Source organism: Chiloscyllium plagiosum, unplaced genomic scaffold, assembly GCF_037043375.1.
Source record: "Chiloscyllium plagiosum isolate Xiang-an unplaced genomic scaffold, Cpla_swu_hap1 HiC_scaffold_6, whole genome shotgun sequence".
Lineage (NCBI taxonomy): Eukaryota > Metazoa > Chordata > Chondrichthyes > Orectolobiformes > Hemiscylliidae > Chiloscyllium > Chiloscyllium plagiosum.
Window position 1 is genome coordinate 33,624,952 of NW_028270144.1, and position 20,735 is coordinate 33,645,686.

At 38.8% G+C, this 20,735-nt stretch overlaps 1 protein-coding gene across 2 annotated transcripts in view; it reads right to left on the minus strand.

Moving 5' to 3' along the window:
- Positions 1–20,735, minus strand: part of rbm26 (RNA binding motif protein 26) — a 74,839-nt gene that overhangs the window by 34,063 nt on the left and 20,041 nt on the right. The window contains exons 6-12 of one of the 2 annotated variants that reach the window (XM_087987977.1): positions 17,872–18,129; positions 17,204–17,443; positions 15,545–15,685; positions 7,568–7,708; positions 5,309–5,450; positions 3,036–3,195; positions 28–192 (exon numbers count right to left, since the gene is read on the minus strand). In XM_087987977.1, coding sequence (XP_087844103.1) covers positions 28–192; positions 3,036–3,195; positions 5,309–5,450; positions 7,568–7,708; positions 15,545–15,685; positions 17,204–17,443; positions 17,872–18,129 — 1,247 coding nt within the window. Of the gene's footprint in view, positions 1–27; positions 193–3,035; positions 3,196–5,308; positions 5,451–7,567; positions 7,709–15,544; positions 15,689–17,203; positions 17,444–17,871; positions 18,130–20,735 lie in introns of both variants that reach the window. The other variant, XM_087987976.1, reaches the window with a different exon arrangement.

A 20,735-nucleotide genomic window follows, 5' to 3' on the forward strand; every position in this document is an offset into this window, starting at 1 on the left:
AATAGGAGAGAAAAACATAGTCTGTACCTTTTGATTTACAGTTGTCTTTTGCTGAGAATTGCAATCTCGATGCCAGTATACCTTGATGAATCGGTTGTTAAGTACTGCTTCTGTACTTGAGATTGCCCTCTTTGCTTCTTCATGAACAGCAAACTGAATAAGGGCACCCTCTAGATCACCTTGATAAGCAACCTTAAACAAGTCAATCAATACATGTAAAATTAATTTACTTCCTTACAAATCACATTATAGTGATCAGAAGTCAGTTTTTCCAGCATTCAAAAATCAGCAGAACCTTGCTTAATTTAAGCACTAAAGTATGCCACTTGACTACCTAGGGTGCATCCATTAATCCCTCTTCTGATTAGAATGCTAGATTTGGATGCTGCTTTTTTAATGGACAAGCCCCTTCTTTTTCCACTGCACCTGTTTGCAAAGATTCTTGATTTTGTCACAATTAGTAGGCTGTCTATGCTGCTATGCTTTCCCATTTCAAAATGAGTCTAAAAAGAAATTGGAGGAGAACAAAATAAAAGACTGGGAGACTTGCAAGATAGAACTAACATTGTAAGCCTCAGCCAACTTTGCCAATTGAAACAGGTATTAAAGGTCACATGGTTGCCCACAGACCTGGCTAATTGACTTACAATTAATGCCACCAAAAACTAACTGAATGGTAATTCCTTATTAATGTTTAAGATTCTATTATAATATCCCTACAGACCAACAATCTTCATTATTTTGAGAGATTCATTAGTGCAAGTGTTCTCTTTTTAAGGTGGGCATAATTGTTCCAACTGTCATAATCTGGATGGAAAGTCACTAAATACCACCAAAACAACTCTAAAATAGGGTGCTGAACTACAGTTGAGTTGGTTATTGCAATGCTCCTCCTTCTGGCACTTGAACAAATGGTTTAACAAAAAAAACATTTTTAATGATTAAAGTACCAAATAAACGAACCTCAAACATCTCATTAGTTATCACAAATAATCTACTGTATAAGCTAATTTGTTGAATACTGTATGCTATATTAAAAGTTGGCACATGGAGAAGACTGCCTTTAGTAACAATGACAATACAATGTTATATAGTAGCACCTTCTGGCAGCATTAAATGACTTATTCACCCAAATGGTTCATTTAACATGCAACGCATGCACAATTTCATATATATGAGAAGTACTATGCGAAATACTTTGGACTGTTTTAAAAGATTTTTGAAACATTTTTTCACTCCACCTCTGTTTTGCTCTATACAACTTATTTTGAATCAATTTTTTTTGAGGAAAGCAACTTTATAAGTTATTTCCATGTAAATGATGACAAAACATAAAATATTATTTGAACAATATTGCGATGTAAAATGCATTCTCATCACAAACAGCTTCAACAGACATACCTTATTTTCCACATTCAATGAAAGGAAAAAAACATATTTTCCATAAAGAACACCCAGCGGAAGCCTACACAGGCACAGGGAGGGTGTGCAGACTCGACACTATCGCCCGAGCTGGGATGGACCTTGGGTCTTTGGAGCTGAGAGGCAGTAGTGCTAACCACTAAGCCACCGTACCCTGATGTTACCAGAAAACACTCGAGGCGCTGCATTCTGGTCTGTGTAGATTTTTGCAATAAGCAGCCGTTGTTAGAGATAAAAGATGTGTTTTGAAACTTACTGTAAAACTTTGGGCAGGACCCTGTTATAAATTGAATGACAATACTGATAGAGAGCTCTTTTTTAAAAAGCTAACTTTATCATGATAAATAATGTATAAATAGAAAAAGCAAACTTCATTCTGAATGAGAAAAGAGTGAATAAACAGCTATGTCAAGACATTAAATTCATAAAACTTGACATGCCATGCAAAGTCTTTGGATTCCTATACTGAAAGAAGTTGTAATGACCCCAAATACCTTTGTTATATCGACCCATTTGACTTAGTCAATGCACAGAGCATTTAAGTCATATGGCTCCAAATTATTTAACACTAAATTCATTAAGGATATTATAGACTGATACTAAAAAGTACAAAATCAAGAATGTTTGCAGAAAATCTCAGTCCACATGAATTCTTTCATAAGCTAGGACACAAGGATTGTTTAACAGGGTTGGACAATTCATTGCCAGCAGCAAGGTGACTAACAAAATTAGTATTGTAAAACTAATATACTACTGCCGTTTATGAAGAGAGATAACCCAAGTAATTTCAGCCCGGTTATCTTACATATCTATGGTAGGAAAGAATTCAAGGACCTTTCACAAAAACTTACAATGTGTGGAGACAAAAAGATAATAGATAAATAGCCAGCATTTATTTCAAAATGGGAAATGGTGTTACAATAAATTTCAGGTTTCTTTCAGAAACGATGGAAAAATTGCAATGGATATATTGTAAATGGACTTTAGGGAAGTCTCCTGGAAAAATACAACACAAGAGATTGCCAGAGAAAAATATCATGTATTTAGAAATGGGGGACAGGTTGGCAAATCAAGTTAAAAATTGGTTCGAGAAAAATGGGAAAAGGTTACGGTTAATATTTAATTTTAACTGTGGGTACCAATGTCCCTCACTGATAAGTTCAGATTTTCAAATTTAAAGGCAACCACAACTGCAAATAGATTTATGCAAAGAAAGAGATACACAAGGATTAAATGCTCAGTTTGGGATTGATCTCAAAATGCAAGGCAACATCAAATACACAATCACAGTTATATCATAAATATACTCATAGCACCATCTTCAGGTGCAACTCAATGAAAAGAACACTTTCTAAAACTGGCATCATTTCAAGAACTTCATCAAATGCTGAGAAAATTAATAATCTATACAGATCAATGAGGTCTCAGAGTTCACTCTAGGAATTTGCTGAGTTAGGAAATCTAAGCAGATCAGCAACTGACGATTCATTTGGATTTAGTATTCCTTGTTCTAAAGGGACCATATGGCTCGGAACAAAGTGTCCAGAGACAGAGGGTGAAAAGAGGACTAGACTTGGCAATGAAACCCTTTAGAATTTTCTTTGCATTCCCACCTGTAAATTTACAATTGTTCCAAATTTGCTGAAGTGTTCATTAAGTTTGCTGATGTTATTTAACTCCTGTGGAACCCTCCGAAGCTCAAGCTTGGTGTTTTCAACCCCATATTGTGGTTTCTTTTGAAATCCTTGGTTGTTGGCCTTGTTGAAATTCGACCTGTTGATACAAATAGGCAGATCATGTGAACCTAAATCTTTATTAAAAATTAACTGCAAAATACACATCATGACTCAATCAATTATGTGTTAAAATTTGTTTAAGGCTCAAATATTTTTGGCAGTTAGGTATTTTGCTTGCTAAGATCTCCAAACCCATTGAAAGTAGTGAATTACTAGGTCTACCATATTCAAACTGATTCTTCAAAACAGCTGTATTGATAGAGCATTCCTTTTATACAGCAGTAGTGGCCTGATTTTAACTTATAAATAATTAATTTTGAAAAATTGTTGAAAGGAATTCCACTGCTAACACACACTAAGGAAACCACTTCAATAAAGCCTTCAATTTGATAATCAGTCTCAGCTCATAATGGACTGAAAATTCTTTTAACTTATTGATGTATTTTACAGATTGTCATAAACCTTACAAAAGCAAGAATCACACCACACAAGATTTCCCTGCCTTGGAAAGAACTGAAAATCAAAAGAAATAAGACCAACCACAATATTCCATCAAATGATTTAGACAATTACTACTCCCAATGTAAATTCACCGGTGTTTCTAAGGACCACATTTTATGAAACAAGTCTGATGATAAATGACTGATTGCAGGTTATGGGAGTTTCACTGAAACCAGACTAAATGTGGAATAAATAACACATTGGTACATTTAGTGTTTATGCTCCTGAGAGTTCCTGTTAGTCTAAAACTGAAGAGAACATGGTGAGGAAATGAAGACTCATTGAATAATGGGTCCCAAATAGTTTTTGGCAAATCTCAAAACTGAAAAAAACCATGCTCTCAATTTTCCTTTATTTCTATAAATAAAATGATTTTAAAATCTGTGGGTACCAATGTCCCAACTTAATTTATCTTTGTATCTCAATGCTTTACTGACAATATGACAGTATTGACACCGATTTCACAAAGGCTTAGCAGGGTTCCTTCTGCTTGGTGGGAAACTTAGAGATCTGTATTATAATCTTAGTATAATGGATAATTATTTAAGACTGAGTTGAGAAGTTTCTTTGCTCAAAAGGGTCTTGAATCTTTGGAATTTTCTATCCCAGAACATTGTGGGAAATTCCACCATTGACTATAGTTAAGACACAGAGAGACAACTTTTGGTACGTTACAGAATCTACAGTTACATGTTCACTTTACCCTCCCTCTTGTAGGGTTATAGAACCCTGTAATATCTTCATTTAATATAGGAAAATTTACTCTTTCGATAATAGAAAAAGATGGTTGAAAAGGAAAGAAGGAACATTGTTGTTTTAGTTTAGCCTGCAAATTTTCCAGTCATAGAGGGGTACAGCACGGAAACAACTCATCCATGCCAACCAGATAATCCAACACTTCAGGTTATTGCTTTTGGATGGGGAAATCAAGCCCCAGTGCTCAATCCTCATTTGCACATTTTCAGCAGGGCATGGTCAGTGGGCAATGCCTAATTCTATTACTTGGCTAATATTTCCCCACCACATATCATGACGGTTGAAGAACTGTAACATCAATATACCACACAGTATAATTGAATCTGACTAATTCAAATGAGATCAAAGACTAAACATAGGACTTTGTAGATCCATGTGGCTCAGGTGTTGTGTGAAATGGCTAGACAATCAGGAGAAAATAGGTGAATTTTCTTTTATTTTTGAAATGAAAAGATTTCTCAGCTTTGTAACTGAAATTCAAGAATATGATGGAAAATTATCGTGACATATAAGTTTATCCAAAACACAACACTGGAATCAACAATAAATGAGATGTTACAACTGAAATGTACCAACAGGTTAATGGCTTCTACACCTCCTTTTAAAACATGCTGTACCTAAAAATGTGGAACTGTTCTCAATAATTTTAAGGTAATAACTTAAAGTGAGGCTCAAAGTAAGTTTATTACATAAAGTAAAATGGATATGATACAGTGTTAAATTTTAAATGTACAACCACGCATTTTACTAGGGGAAGCCCATGAAAAGTTTACACCTTGTTACCCCAACTTTTTGAAAAGGTCAGTAACAGCAAGTTTACAATGTGCATTTGTAATACCAAGAAAACTGTTTAAAGTAACAATATGCAAGAAAAATTGAAAATCAAACTTTACTTGTCAAACCAGGATTTCTTCACAGGGACTCCTTCAGCAGAAGCCCCAATTGTACGTTTCCTGGACTCAGAATCCACCACTATTCTCATGTTGTTGTTGTTGTTATTAACAGGTTTTTCTGTTTTCACAGTAATATTTACAGCTAGAATGTGAACAGGTAGAAGTAAGTTTCAAGACCAGAACATACTTCACTGAAATCCTATCCTGCCATCAAGCCTTTTTCATGATTTAGATACAGAAATATTTTAGGTGCATGGGAAGCAGTAATTAAAGATGTAACTTTTGTGATTTTTGAGAAGATTTGTAGCTCAGGTTCAGGTTGTAAGTTTGCTCGCTGAGCTGGTAGGCTTGTTCTTAAACGTTTTGTCACCATGCTAGGTAACATCACCAGTGAGCCACCAGTGAAACGCTGGTGTTCTGCCCTGCGTTCTATTTGAGTGTCTTGGTCTATTAAGGGGGGGTGATGATATCATTTCCGTTTTGTTTTCTTTTTCTCTAAATGGGGTCCAAATCAAAGTGTTCCTGGTTTGAATACGAGGCTTCTAGGAATTCCCGAGCGCATCTTTTTTTAGCCTGTCCTAGGATGGATGCGTTGTCCCAGTCAAAGTGGTGTCCTTCTTCGTCTGTATGTAAGGATACCAGTGATAGTTGGTCATGTCCTTTGGTAGCAAGTTGGTGCTTGTGTATCCTGGTGGCTAGTTTCCTGCTTGTCTGTTCGTTGTAGTTCTTGCAGGGTATTTTGTGTATGACATTCGTTTTGGAGACCAGCATCTACAGGAAAGCAACATACACACACAGACCAGATTCTCAACTGCAGGAGTAATCATCCCAACACCCACAAATGGAGCTGCATCAGGACATTACTTAAACGGGCCACAACACACTGCAACACCCAGGAAATACAAGCAGCAGAAAAAAAATACCTACACAACAGATTCAAGAACAATGGGTACCTGATAAACACAGTCCGCCAATTCTTAAAGACAAACAAGTCACAACACGCCCAGAGACTTGAGCCACACTACCATATATCAAAGACATCTTGGAGATAACGACCAGACTACTCCAACCCTTTGGCATCATGGTAGCCCACAAACCTATCAATGCACAAACAGCTATTGGGGAACCTCAAGGACCCTATACCAACAGCCAGCAAAACAAATGTTATACACAAAACATCCTGCAAGGACTACAAACACTACAATGGACACACAGGCAGAAAACTCGTCACTAGGATACACGAGCGACAGACAGGCAGAAAATTCGTCACTAGGATACACGAGCACCAACGAGCCACTAAAAGACATGACCAAGTATCACTGGTATCCTTACACACAAAGGAGGACACCACTTCAATTGGGACAACATATCTATCCTAAGACAGCTAAACAGAGACATGCACGGCAATTCCTCGAGGCCTGGCATTCAAACCGAACTCCACCAGTAACACATCGATTTGGACCCCATCTACAAACCTCTGAGAAAAAGAACCGGAAATGATATCACGTACCTTAACAGACCAAGACACAAATAAAAAGCAGTTCAGAACACCAGCGTTTCACCAGAGGCTCAATGATGATGTCTAAGAATAAACTTGTCAGCTCAGCGAGCAAACTTACAATATGGTAACTTATGTTTACGTATTATCTTGAAGTACAGGGGGGGAAAAGAACCTAGTCAGGTACAGACACTGAACTGAAAGAGGAGTGAGGAAGGATCAGAAAAGTAGGCTGACATAAGCAACTTAAAAGGAGAGAGATAATAGAATGGAGAAGCTTAAAAATAAATCTCCAAAACTGGGACCAAAGCCAGAAATGGTGGGGTAAAGGCAGATGTGATGCCATCACAAAAAGAAAATGATTTGTTTTATGCAGAGGCTGAGACAACAAAGAAGAGAGGGAGCAAGCGTAATATAGTGAGAAACTCAGGTTCGGGGTAAGGGTGTTTAGTATAGAACAATGATTTAAAATCAGAGTCAAGCTGGTGCATGGAACATGGCAAGGATCAGGAGGAGGAGAAAATACAAAAGAAATAGGAGAAAGACAATAAGGTGTAATTTGATATTGATCAAACCACACTGTAGAAGCTTGAGAAGAACAGGTAGTACATGTCACCAGACAGGATGGTTGTTACCACATACAAGCTCAAACTACTAAAATACATGAGGTTAAGTGAGCTAAAATACAAGTTTTGTAGAGGATATGATTTCTATGATTCTACCTAAACAGAGCAGACTTTTAGAATTAACTTCTACATTACCTCGTGGTGGTAGATCCATATCCCCAGATGTAAGTCCAATTAAGTTAGGTCTTTGGCTGTGTACCCTGTGTCTGTAAACAGGTCTTGATGTACTGGTTATACTTGGTGCTTCAGGATTATATCCATCAGTTTCATAGGTTTCTACAGTCAAAAACAAACAAGAGTGAACTGGAGACCAATCCTCATTATCCTTAGTGATATTCAGTTGCAAGCAAAACTACGTTTATGTAATGTGGATGTAGGTTTGTTCGCTGAGTTGCTAGGTTCATTTCCAGACGTTTCGTTACCTTACTAGAGTCATAGAGATGTACTGCATGGAAACAGACCCTTTGGTCCAACCCGTCCATGACGACCAGATATCCCAACCCAATCTAATCCCACCTGCCAGCACCCGGCCCATATCCCTCCAAACCCTTCCTATTCATATACCCATCCAAATGCCTATTAAATGTTGCAATTGTACCAGCCTCTACCACTTCCTCTGGCAGCTCATTCCATACAAGTACCACCCTCTGCGTGAAAAAGTTGCCCTGTAGGTCTCTTTTATATCTTCCCCCCCCCTTGCCCTCTAGTCTGGACTCCCCCACCCCAGGGAAAAGACTTTGCCTATTTACCCTATCCATGCCCCTCATAATTTCAGAAACTTCTGTAAGGTCACCCCTTAGCCTCCGACGCTCCAGGGAAAACAGCCCCAAGCCTGTTCAGCCTCTCCCTATAGCTCATATCCTCCAACCCTGGCAACATCCTTGTAAACCTTTTCTGAACCCTTTCAAGTTTCATAACATCGTTCCGATAGGAAGGAGACCAGAATTGCACACAATATTCCAGCAGTGGCCTAACCAATGTTCTGTACAGCTGCAACATGACCTCCCAACTCCTGTACTCAATACTCTGACCAATAAAGGAAAACATACCAAATGCCTTCTTCACTATCCTATCTACCTGCAACTTCACTTTCAAAGAGCTATGAACCTGCACTCCAAGGTGTCTTTGTTCAGCAACACACCCAAGGACCTTACCATTAAGTGTATAAGTCCTGCTAAGATTTGCTTTCCCAAAATGCAGCACCTCGCATTAATCTGAATTAAACTCCATCTGCCACTTCTCAGCCCATTGGCCTATCCTGTTGTAATCTGAGGTAACCCTCTTCGCTGTCCACTACATCTCCAATTTTGGTGTCATCTGCAAACTTACTAACTGTACCTCTCATGCTCGCATCCAAATCATTTATGTAAATGACAAAAAGTAGAGGACCCAGCACCGATCATTGTGGCACTCCACTGGTCACAGGCCTCCAGTTTGAAAAATAACCCTTCACGACCACCCTCTGTCTTCTACCTTTGAGCCAATTCTGTATCCAAATGGCTAGTTCTCCCTGTATTCCATGAGATCTAACCGTGCTAACCAGTTTCCCATGGGGAACCATGTCGAACACTTTACTGAAGTCCACATAAATCATATCCTGCACTCTGTGCGTGGGAAGTAACAAAGGAATTGATGAGGGCAAAGTCAAGTTGACTATCCCTAATCAGTCCTTGCCTTTCCAAATAAATGTACATTCTGTCCCTCAGGATTCCCTCCAACAACTTGCCCACCACTGCGTCAGGCTCACTGGTCCATAGTTCCCTGGCTTGTCCTTATCACCCTTCTTAAACAGTGGCACCACGCTTGCCAGCCTCTCGTCTTCTGGCACCTCACCTGTGACTATCGATGACACAAATATCTCAGCAAGAGGCAAAAGGCCCAGCAATCAGTTCTCCAGCTTCCCACAGAATTCAAGGGTACACCTGATCAGGTCCTGGAGATTTATCCACCTTTACCCGTTTCAAGACATCCAGCACTTCCTCCTCTGTAATATTGGACATTTTGCAAGATGTCACCATCTATTTCCCAACAGTCTATATCTGCCATATCCTTTTCCACATTAAAATTGATGCAAAATACTCATTTAGTATCTCCCTCATTTTCTGCGGCTCCACACAGCCTTGCTGATCTTTGAGGTGTCCTATTCTCTCCTTAGTTACCCTTTTGTCCTTAAAATATTTGTAAAACCCTTTGGATTCTCCTTAATTCTATTTGCCAAAGCTATCTCATGTCCCCTTTTTGCCCTCACGATTTGCCTCATTCGTGTACTCCTACTTCCTTTACACTCTAAGGATTCACTCGATCTACCCTGTCTATACCTTACATATGCTTCTTTCTTTATCTTAACCAAACCCTCAATTTCTTCAGTCACCCAGCATTCCCTATACCTACCAGCCTTTCCTTTCACCCTAACAGGAATATACTTTCTCTGGATTCTTGTTACCTAATTTCTGAAGGCTTCCAGCCGTCCCTTTACCTGTGAACATCTGCCCCAAATCAACTTTCGAAAGTTCTTGCCTAATCCCGTCAAAATTGGCTTTTCTCCAATTTAGAACTTCAACTTTTAGATCTGGTCTATCCTTTTCCATCATTATTTTAAATCTAATAGAATTATGGTCGTTGGCCCCAAAGTGCTCTCCCACTGACACCTCAGTCACCTACCCTGCCTTATTTCCCAAGGGCAGGTCAGGTTTTGCACCTGCTCTAGTAGGTACATCCACACACTGAATCAGAAGATTGTCTTGTACACACTTAACAAATTCCTCTCCATCTAAACCCTTAACACTATGGCAGTCCCAGTCTATGTTTGGAAAGTTAAAATCCCCTTCCATAACCACCCTATTATTCTTACAGATAGCTGAGATCCCCTTACAAGTTAGTTTCTCAATTTCCCTCTGACTATTAGGGGGGTCTATAATACAATCCCAATAAGGTTATCATCCCTTTCTTATTTCTCAGTTTAAATAATTAGAAATAAATGCAGTTTCATTTGTTAGTCCTATCTTGTCCCTGCTTGCCCTGACTCTTTGACTCGCTTCTGTTCTCAACTGTACTAGTCTTGGATTGATCTCTTTCTTCACTATCTCCCTGTGTCCCACCCCCATCTCCTCCCACCCCCCCTCCCCCCCTTACTAGTTTGAACTCTCCAGAGCAGCTCTAGCAAATTTCCCTGCCAGTATACAGTCCCCTTCCAATCTAGGTGCAACCTGTCCTTCTTGTACAGGTCACTTCTACCCCAAAAGAGATTTTAAAAGATCCAAAAATGTGATTTCTTCTGCATACACTAGCTCCTCAGCCATGTATTCATTTGCTTTATCCTATTCCTGCCCTCACTAGCTCGTAGCACTGGGAGTAATCCAGATATTACTCCTCTCGAGGACCTCCTTTTTAAGTTTCTGCCTAACTCTCTGTAATCTCCCTTCAGAATCTCATCATTTTCCCTTCCTATGTCGTTGGTTCCAATGTGGACAATGACCTCTTGTTGGCCCCTCTCCCCCGTGAGAACATTCTGCACCCTATCTGAGGCATCCTTGATCCTGGCACCAGGGAAGCAACACGCCATTCTGCTTTTTCACTGCTGGCCACAGAAACGGCTATCTGTACCTCGGACTACAGAATCCCCTAACACAACTGATCTCTTGGAACCAGACGTACCCCTCGTTGTATTGACCCCCAGTCTCAATACCAGAAACTTGGCTGTTCGTGCTACGTTCCCCTGAGAATCCATCACCCCCTACATTTTCCAAAACAGCATACCTTTGAAATGGATATAGCAACAAAAGACTTCTGCACTATCTGCCTCCCTCTCTTACCTTTCCTGGAGTTAACCCATCTATATGACTACATCTGAGACTTTCCCCCCTTCCTATAACTGCCATCCGTCACATACTGTTGTTGTTGCAAATTCCTCATTGCTTCTAACTGTCTCCAACTGATCTGATAATATTTGCAGCTACAGCATTTATGGTAGATATAATCCGCAGTAACCCTCAAACTCTGTTTAAACTCTCACACCTGACAAAAAGTAGATATCTCTCTATTAAAGGCCATTTTTGCTCCTCAACAATCCAAAGACCCAGAAAATAACACCATCTTGTTCCTCTCCAAAACACTGCCCCAGGTTAAATTAATAGTTATGACTTATATTTTAAGTTTAGTCAAGTATATCTCGAAAAACTTATAATCAAGAAAGAATCCACTCTACTCACTACTGCAGATTCTCTGTAGGCCACACTTAAAAACCATTAACTTATCTGATTCTGTACTGTGAACTTCGCCCAACAGTTCCTCCAAGATCAGTTGTGAATTTCACCGTTTGTTAATTTTCCCAGATGCACTCCGATGTCCAACGATAAATGAATTCAAACAGCAAAGGCAGTAACTGTACAGGTTCTCTCTCTCTCTCCTGCAATGACCTCACCATGTGCTTCCTTTGTCTGTTTGTTCTTCTCCCTTTTAAAACTGCTGTTGTTTTGACTTTTTTCAGTGGGCCTCAGGCGAAGCAATGCTGAAAATTTCTGCTTTGTATTTATATGTTTGGGTTTCTTTGGGTCAGTGATGTCGTTTCCTGTGGTGATGCCATTTCCTGCGGTGAAGTCACTCCCGGTTCCTTTTCTCAGGGGGTGGTAGATGGGGTCTAACTCGATGTGGTTGTTGAGAGAGTTCTGGTTGGAATGCCATGCTTCTAGGAATTCTCGTGCATGACTTTGTTTGGCTTGTCCTAGGATAGATGTGTTGGCCCAGTCGAAGTGATGTCCTTCCTCAACTATATGTGAGGATACTAGTGCGAGAGGGTCATGTCTTTTTGTTGCTAGTTGGTGTTCATGTATCCTGGTGGCTAGTTTTCTGCCTGTTTGCCCAATGTAGTGTTTGTTACAGCCCTTCCATGGTATTTTGTAAATGACGTTAGTTTTGCTCATTGTCTGTATAGGGTCTTTCAAGTTCATTAGGTGCTGTTTTAGTGTGTTGATGGGTTTGTGGGCTACCATGATGCCAAGGGGTCTGAGTAGTCATTTCAGAGATGTCTCTGATGTAGAGGAGAGTGACTAGGGTTTCTGGACGTGTTTTGTCTGTTTGTTTGGGTTTCTTGCTGAGAAATCGGCAGACTGCGCTCATTGGGTACCCATTCTTTTTGAATACACGGTATAGGTGATTTTCCTCTGCTCTGTGTAGTTCCTCTGAGCTGCAATGGGTGTTGGCTCATTGAAATAATGTTCTGATGCAGCTTTGTTTGTGGGTATTGGGATGATTGCTTCTGTAGTTCAATATTTGGTCTGTATGATATTTTTCTGTTGACGCTGGTGTGAAGTTCCCCATTAGCTGTTCGCTCTACTGTGACATCTAGGAATGGCAGTTTGTTATTGTTTTCCTCCTCTTTCGTGAGTTTTATGCCAGTAAGGATATTATTGATGGTCTTGAAGGTTTAGTGATGACAAAGGTGTCATCCATGTAGCGGACCCAGAGTTCGCATTAGGTGGTTGGCAGAGCTGTTTGCTCAAATCTCTGCATTACTGCATCTGCTAAGAACCCTGATATCAGAAATTCCATGGGTGTTCCATTGGTTTGTCTGTAGGTTTTGTTGTTGAAGGTAAAGTGAGTGGTAAGGCATAGGCCCACTAGCTTGATATTCTCCTTGTTGATGAAGTTAGTGGTGTTTAGTATATGTGTCTTTGGGTGTTCTAATAGTGTAGTCAGTGTTTCCTTGGCCGGGTTAATGTTGATTGAAGTAAACAGGGCTGTTACATCAAAGGAGACCATCATTTCATCCTCTTCTATCTTCTTTCACCACAGGAAATGACATCACCAATCCAAAGAAACCCAAACATATAAATAGAAAGCAGAAATTTTCAGCATTGCTTCGCCTGAGGCCCACTGAAGATGTTACCTAGTATGGTAACGAAACATCTGGATATGAACCTTGCAACTCAGCGAGCAAACCTATATCCAAAAACTCAACCGGAGCTACAAATCTTCTCAAAACTCGTTTATGTAATGTGCTTTACAAAAATGTAAGAATAAATTAAGACAAGAAACGGGTGTTGAGCTGTGTGCATGTTAGGAGAGATAATCAAAAATTGTAGGCACAAGTGAGAAAGAACGATAAGTGGACAGGAAAAAGTTCCAAATTAGACTAGGGCAGATAAATTGCACAAATGCTGAGGTTGAGACATACAGAAATAGACTCTGAAGAAGATACATTTGAAATGATAGTGAAATAAATCTTATAAATTACAGAAGTACGGATACGAGGCAAAACACCAAGCTAGAAACCAGAATATGATGCTCACAAGGGAAAGGTAATCTGTTACAATTAGCAAGAACACTTGACACAAAAGTAATCTCATTATAAATTATCCTAATTGTTGATAGCAGATATGTGTCAATGATTCAGCACACCTTCAAGTCAGACCCAAACTTATGTTGTAGGTCTCTCTAACAGCATACACCTGAATGAGACTCAGCTGAATGACTGTATTCTAACATTATGTGATGACACAAAGCAAAAACATGGTATTAATAGTGTGTGTGTGCTTATGTTTATGTAATGAGTACACACTTTAGTAAGGTAGGTGTAAAATATCAAAACAATTTAAAGTTGGCGTTCATGTTTTCTTGAAGAAGTGTATTTTTAGGAAAAGTACAAATTCTTCCACAGGTACTACTAAACAGGATAAAGGCCAGACAGTCTTTTGGCAACCTGTAGGCAAGGAGAGCATTAGCCACTGCTTTTCTGCATGATTTCTCAATCAATGCTTCCAAATAAATAAACATACAGCACTTTTTTTGCACACACTGATACACCAATGATTTGCCACCTTAGATATTCTAATACCTTTCTTCGTTTTTCATTTTTGACATTGGACAATAATGTTGCACTCTCAGGATCTAATGTCACAAAATTCTGGCATTACTGGCCTCCTTCAGTTAGATCTTATTTCAACTTAATATGCCTTGAAAAGTCAAGCTTATAGTCAACATGCAATTGACTAAGTTTTAAGCATGACATCTATGTATAACACAAGTCAGTTCAAATAAACATCACAAGACATTAATCATCCTAGCCATCATTACAGCATTGAGATAATGCAAATTTCCAAATACAAGAAAACAAAGTCATCTGACAGGCTGTGATAGTGATAAGTCTAACAAGAAGCAAAATATTCAATTTTGCAGAATGAATTCTAATAACAGCGTAATTGTAATAATCCTTCTTCCATTTTTTTTATATCTTGCATAGACAGAATTAAAAATTGCATCCTATGCCACAGCAGTGAGCCATTTACAAAGTATATTCAACCATCCCCTATTCTAAATGTCACATATTGGATTTGGATGGTAACAAACAATGGCGTAATTTTCCCAAACTTGATTACCTTCCTATTTGGAGAGCATCGAGTGATCTGATAAGAATTCCACATTCTACTCATAACTATTATTGTACATCACCCACTACAAGTGCATATGCCGACATATCTCTTCATGCCCACAAATTTCTGGTGCATTTTCTGAGGTCCAATTATGACCACTGGCCAATCACCAATAGGTACTCTCCTACATTTAGATTGCTGTACCTTTGGCTAGTCACTAGTCCACCTCCATGACTAGGACATTAAGGAGTTGTTGTGGTTCTGTTCGCCGAGCTGGAAGTTTTTGTTGCAAACGTTTCGTCCCCTGGCTAGGCGACATCATCAGTGCTTGGGAGCCTCCTGCGAAGTGCTTCTTTAATGTTTCCTCCGGTGTTTATAGTGGTCTGAACACCGCTATAAACACCGGAAGAAACATCAAAGAAGCGCTTCGCAGGAGGCTCCCAAGCACTGATGATGTCGCCTAGCCAGGGGACGAAACGTTTGCAACAAAAACTTCCAGCTCGGCGAACAGAATCACAACAACGAGCACCCGAGCTACAAATCTTCGCACAAACTTTGAACATTAAGGAGTTTCTTATTTTTTAGTCCATGTCATAAAATATTCTTGAGTTTTCAAGGCAATTGAAATAAGTTTCCTCAAACTTGAATCCAGGTCAGCATCCTCAAATGCATAATTTGAAAAATAAACTAAAGGAACAGAATGTCTTAATTGGCCTAAAAAAAACTTGACAGATAATTACTCTACCTGCTGTATATGGTGGAGGCTGTGGTGCAGGAGGCTGGTGATGAATTACAGATGTGACAACAGGAGGTACTGAACTTGTAATTGAGCTTGGAGGTGCATCCAATCCAGGAGGTTGAAGTGGTGGTAAAGGTGGTGGGGGACCTACTGAAAGCAAAGTGTCAAATTTAAATGCCAACTGCTCTTCAAGATTGTAAACAAGCAGGTTTTTAAAAACAAAACACTGCAAAACAACGAGATCAAACCCAATTCTCATCAAATTTCAAAAGAAAAACAAACCTGTATTTTTATAACACCCTTACAATTTTATATTGTTGCTCACATGCTTCATGGCCAGTGATGTGATCAGTGTTGAAGGCAAAGAGAGCAACCAAGTTTCATACAACATAATCTCATTGCTATTTGAACAACTACTTAATCGAATTAACGAGATAATTTGTTGCTTGCGATATTTATTCATAAGTAACTGATGACACTTGACATCAGAAAAATTCACAAATCTTTTATCCATGCTTGAGCAAGCAATAAAAAAGCCTCGAGTTTAACATCTCTTTTGATGGGTAGTGACACCAACAGGAAAGCATTCCCTCACAGTATTTTAGTTAAGGTTATGCTCTCGTTCAGGAGTGGGACTTGAATTTACAACATTAAGACTCAGTTACAATAGGGATACCACTGAGTCAAGCTTGAAATACAGAAGCAGTAGTATCTCTGTTAAGCAGTTATACAGGTTCAATACTTGAAAAAACAAATTTTGGTTGAAATTCAGTATCTTCAAGACCAAACAAATAGTTCTTGGCCTAATGTGGGTCCTTTTTTGAAACAGGGAAATAAACTGAAGTCACAAATCATTCAAAGGAGTGATGCCTTTACCGAGAATATGGTCATGCCTTATAAGCATGGAAGCAACTGAGGATCACATTTCATAAAGAAATGAAAGGACTGAGATCTCAGTGGGAGGCATAATTGTTTTCTTCACTAGATAACACTCCTACTCTTACCCATTGCAACTTGTGAAATAATTCATTTTTTGTACTCTGTTTTCTAATAATCCCCTTCCCATAGTCAAAAATCTTTTAATGCATGATGATGGTGAAGGCCTGTCATTTCCTTCTACCGTGTCCAAGTGGCCATTATTTTTTGGAAGTGTGGACAAAATGTTGAATGGGTTAGTAAATGAGAAGTGTTTAAAACTGTGCCTGATAATGTCTCAACTGTCATTTACATGTACAGTTAGAAAAGTAATCATGGGACAGGAAATTAATGTGAACTGTCAGGTTATTTTTCTGCTCCTACCCTCAAGGATTCTGAGGTTGATTTTGATGTAAACTGCATCAGAATATTGTCCCTCAAAAGAAATGCTAATGTCTAAAATATTTGCAAGTAACATGATACAGATAGAATAAAGAAACTCAAGTAAATTTGAATATAGAAAGGAAATAGTTTGAAAATTGTGAAACTGTAATCTTCTGATGTTCATTCAATGATTCAAAAGGTGGGTACATGCTGAAATATGCCAATATGATTATTCTTGCACACAAGATAATCTCTAGTACATGATGGACAATAGCTTAATAACATACAATATATGTTGATTAAGTGTTCTGTACTTAGTTTTCTTTTTCTCAAAGCACAAGTACGAACAGAAAGCTTATACCTTACCTGCAACAGGAGGCAGATTGGGTGGTAATGGTCCAGGTGGAGGGACTGGAGGCCTTAGATTAACGGGTGGAGGAGCCAGAATGGGTGGTGGTGGAGGCAGGGGAGGAGGATTTGGTCCCTCAACTACTGAAGACTGTGAGGGGAAAGGCAGCATGCCTGGAAGATTCACATCCTCTACCACTACTGGATCACTTCCGTGGTCAAATGGACACATGTCACCTCTCATACAGAAGCCCTTTTCTGAAAAAGGCAAAGTAAGGCAGCATAAAGCACATATAGTCAAAATGATTTGCAACATATTAAAACAAATGTTCACACCAATCTGGAATACATATTTATTTTAACACCACAATAGATTATCAGCCTCTGAACGGGATGCCCCTGTTGTGAGCAAAACATTTCCTTTATCCAGCCATTCTTGTTAAGCAAACACAGCAAAGTGGAGGGAATGAATTGATAGCTATGTCAACTGCAGCATTTCACTGGATAACGTCATTAACTTTTATATATTGTATTTCAAGGCTGCTATAATTTCCATTTCCTCCACAAACTTATTCTTGCTTCAATCTCACGGACATCAAATTCAGTAAGCAGTACAAGTACAGCATTTAAATTTGGTATTTAAGTGGAGCGACAATCTTTCTAACACTGCGACAATTCTACATTACCATCATAGTCTCGACAGCGTTTCTTTGGAAGTGGCCCCCTTCCATACGAGCTATGATCCATGTGGTCTTCATGGTACTCTGACCAACTCTCTGTAGTAGTGTTACCATGGTGAGCTGGTGCGATGACTGTAATGGCACTACTCAGAGTGGGAACGGGATAATGACCAGATGTTAAGTTTGCCACAGTATTGGGAGTGTAGCCACTTTCTGATGATTCTGTCCGGTCAAGGTCATACTTGGACTTCCCTGAATCACGCTCTGAAAGAACAAGGGATTTAATATTAAAGTTGTAACTCCTTCACAATAGTTTTTTTTTTACAAATTACTAAAAGCCAAAGTAATACAAATGTTCATAATTGAGACTTTATATATTAGATTTAAACCTAAAAATAGTTACATTTATATTTCTCAAAAATAAAAATATCTAACTATAGAATCATAGAATCCCTACAGTGTGGAAACAGGCGATTCCGCTCAACAAGCCCGCACCAACTGTCTAAAGAGCATTCCATGCTATCCCTGCAAACATAAACCTCCCATGGCTAACCCAATGAGCGGACACATCCCTGGATACTATGGGCAATTTAGCATGGCCAATCCACCTAACCTGCACATCTTTGGACTGTGGGAGGAAACCGGAGGTGTCCCATGCAAACACAAGAAGAATGTGCAAACTCCATACAGACAGTCGCATAGGGGTGGAATTGAGCCTGGGTCCCTGGTGTTGCGAGGCAGCAGTACTAACTACTGAGTCACTGTGCTGCCCGTATCCAACATCATATACAAAAGCAAGCATTTTTCATAAATTTGACAGTTTTAATGAACTTCTGTGAGGTGCTATTCACACCAAAGACATTAAACTCATTACGCAATAATAAAAAAGTTCTAATGTGAACAGAGTTGGATAGTAACAAGTCACTTGGCAGCAGGACTTTGCATATTGATTAAAAAAAAAATTTTGTCAAAGCTTTTCACCTTACACTCTACAGGACAAATGCAAGGATGTCAAATTTTAAACAATCACAAAGCAAAAGGAGTTGATTGGCAAGTTAACTCTATGGATAAGTTGTTGCCGTAGAGAAATATACATAAAATTTGCACTTCTGATGCTTCCTAGTAATTCAAAGAACATGCAAGGCTTCAACATAGTCTTTTGTTTGCAGAGAATGGATTCCTCCAAATGAATGCAGCTCACTTGCCAACCAATCAGAAAACTGTTTCCTCTGGCATAAATTTTTGTCACCTTCTGAAATTTGGCATTCCTGCATTTGCTCTAATGAGTCTAAGATGCAAGGCTTCACCAACATGCCTCTTTTGAAAAATCTATCTACAGAACTAATTGCTGAATATTAACTACTGAATGCCAGTCAGACAAAATAAAGCAAGTTGATAAATTAAAATAAAGAACAGAAAGCAAGATGAAACATGAACTGAATTTTTTCTGTCCAACACTGTAATATGAAACAGTATTCAACCAAACAATTTTTTACTAGCTTCTTTAGTAAAAGAATTCATAGAAAGCAATTCTCAAAATTTGTTTCTCTCAGCTGGTTAAAGGTCTTCAACTCGGCTCTATCATGCATCTCTTTATTGTTGAGTTAAGACTATGATTAGATCTTTTAAAGAGTCAACACAGGCATTATGACCACATGGTCTCCGTCTGAGCTCTATCATTCTTTGAATCTACATGGAACAACATCCCTTTAACCTTAAGATTTGTTGCCAGATCAGGCACTCACATCAAGTAAAAGTCACAACAGAAAACATTAGTTCTTGATTCACGTCAATTCGTAAACTCAAAAGGCCATCTTTTTAATACGTAATTTTCAATTCATGTACAACAAAATAATTTAGATAGCAAAAGAGAGCATGTGTTAAGTTAGGAAGAAATGCACCGGCTGCAGTTCTATGTTGTACAAATACACCGTGGAAGATTCAGTGGGACGTCAACAAATCTGTACACAACACAGTTTAGTAGGACCCTCTGTATGTAAAATTGCATCTTCAATATACTAGAAAAAAGTTCGCAAGATACGTCCAAAGAGAGCATTACTGGACAAAGTTGACAACAAACCATAAGAACACATGACTAAATGTTTGGTAAAGACGCTTGCTTTAAACAGAGTTCTCGAGAGGAAACAGAAGACCTTAAAGACCTTGGTAGCTGAAAGGCATGGTCATCGAAGATGCAGCAGCAATTTAAGGATGTACAACAATTAGTAAATTGTAGAGATCTTGGAGGATTGCTGGGTTGGAGACAATTAGGAATAAGAAAGGGAAAGGTAATGGAGGGAGCTGAATAGAAGGATGAAAACTGGGAAACTGAGGCCAGTGCAGGTCAGTGAGCACAAGTGGAATCAAATTTGATGTCAGTTTGGTTAATTTTAACACTTTTTGAAGTGCAAGTTTATGGTGCACCACAAGTCCCTCCTAAACTGAAAGCACATTGACATAATGAAACATTGAGAAGAAATTACACAATCACTAAGATATTTCAGCAGCTTGTGGAATAATTTTGCACCATACATTAAAATATCATAAAGACGTGATAATGGTACTCAAAACTACAAAACCTTTTGTGCAATACGTTTAAGTTAAAACTTTGGATCTTGCCACAGTAAGTAATTAAATGAATTTGAATTAAAACTTTTCCAGAACAGCACATTATAGCAGTCTAAAATGAACTCTCAACATTCCAGGTTATCAGCAATGCCTGCCTGCAGTAACCTTGCTGGAAACATGCTTGCTTGCTTATTTTCTCCACTATAAGCACCTCATCAACTGACCTGGAATACACACTATCAAGGGTAGAAAGAACAATCTTACATTCTACCTTTTCCTAAATGCACAATGCAGCCAAGCTA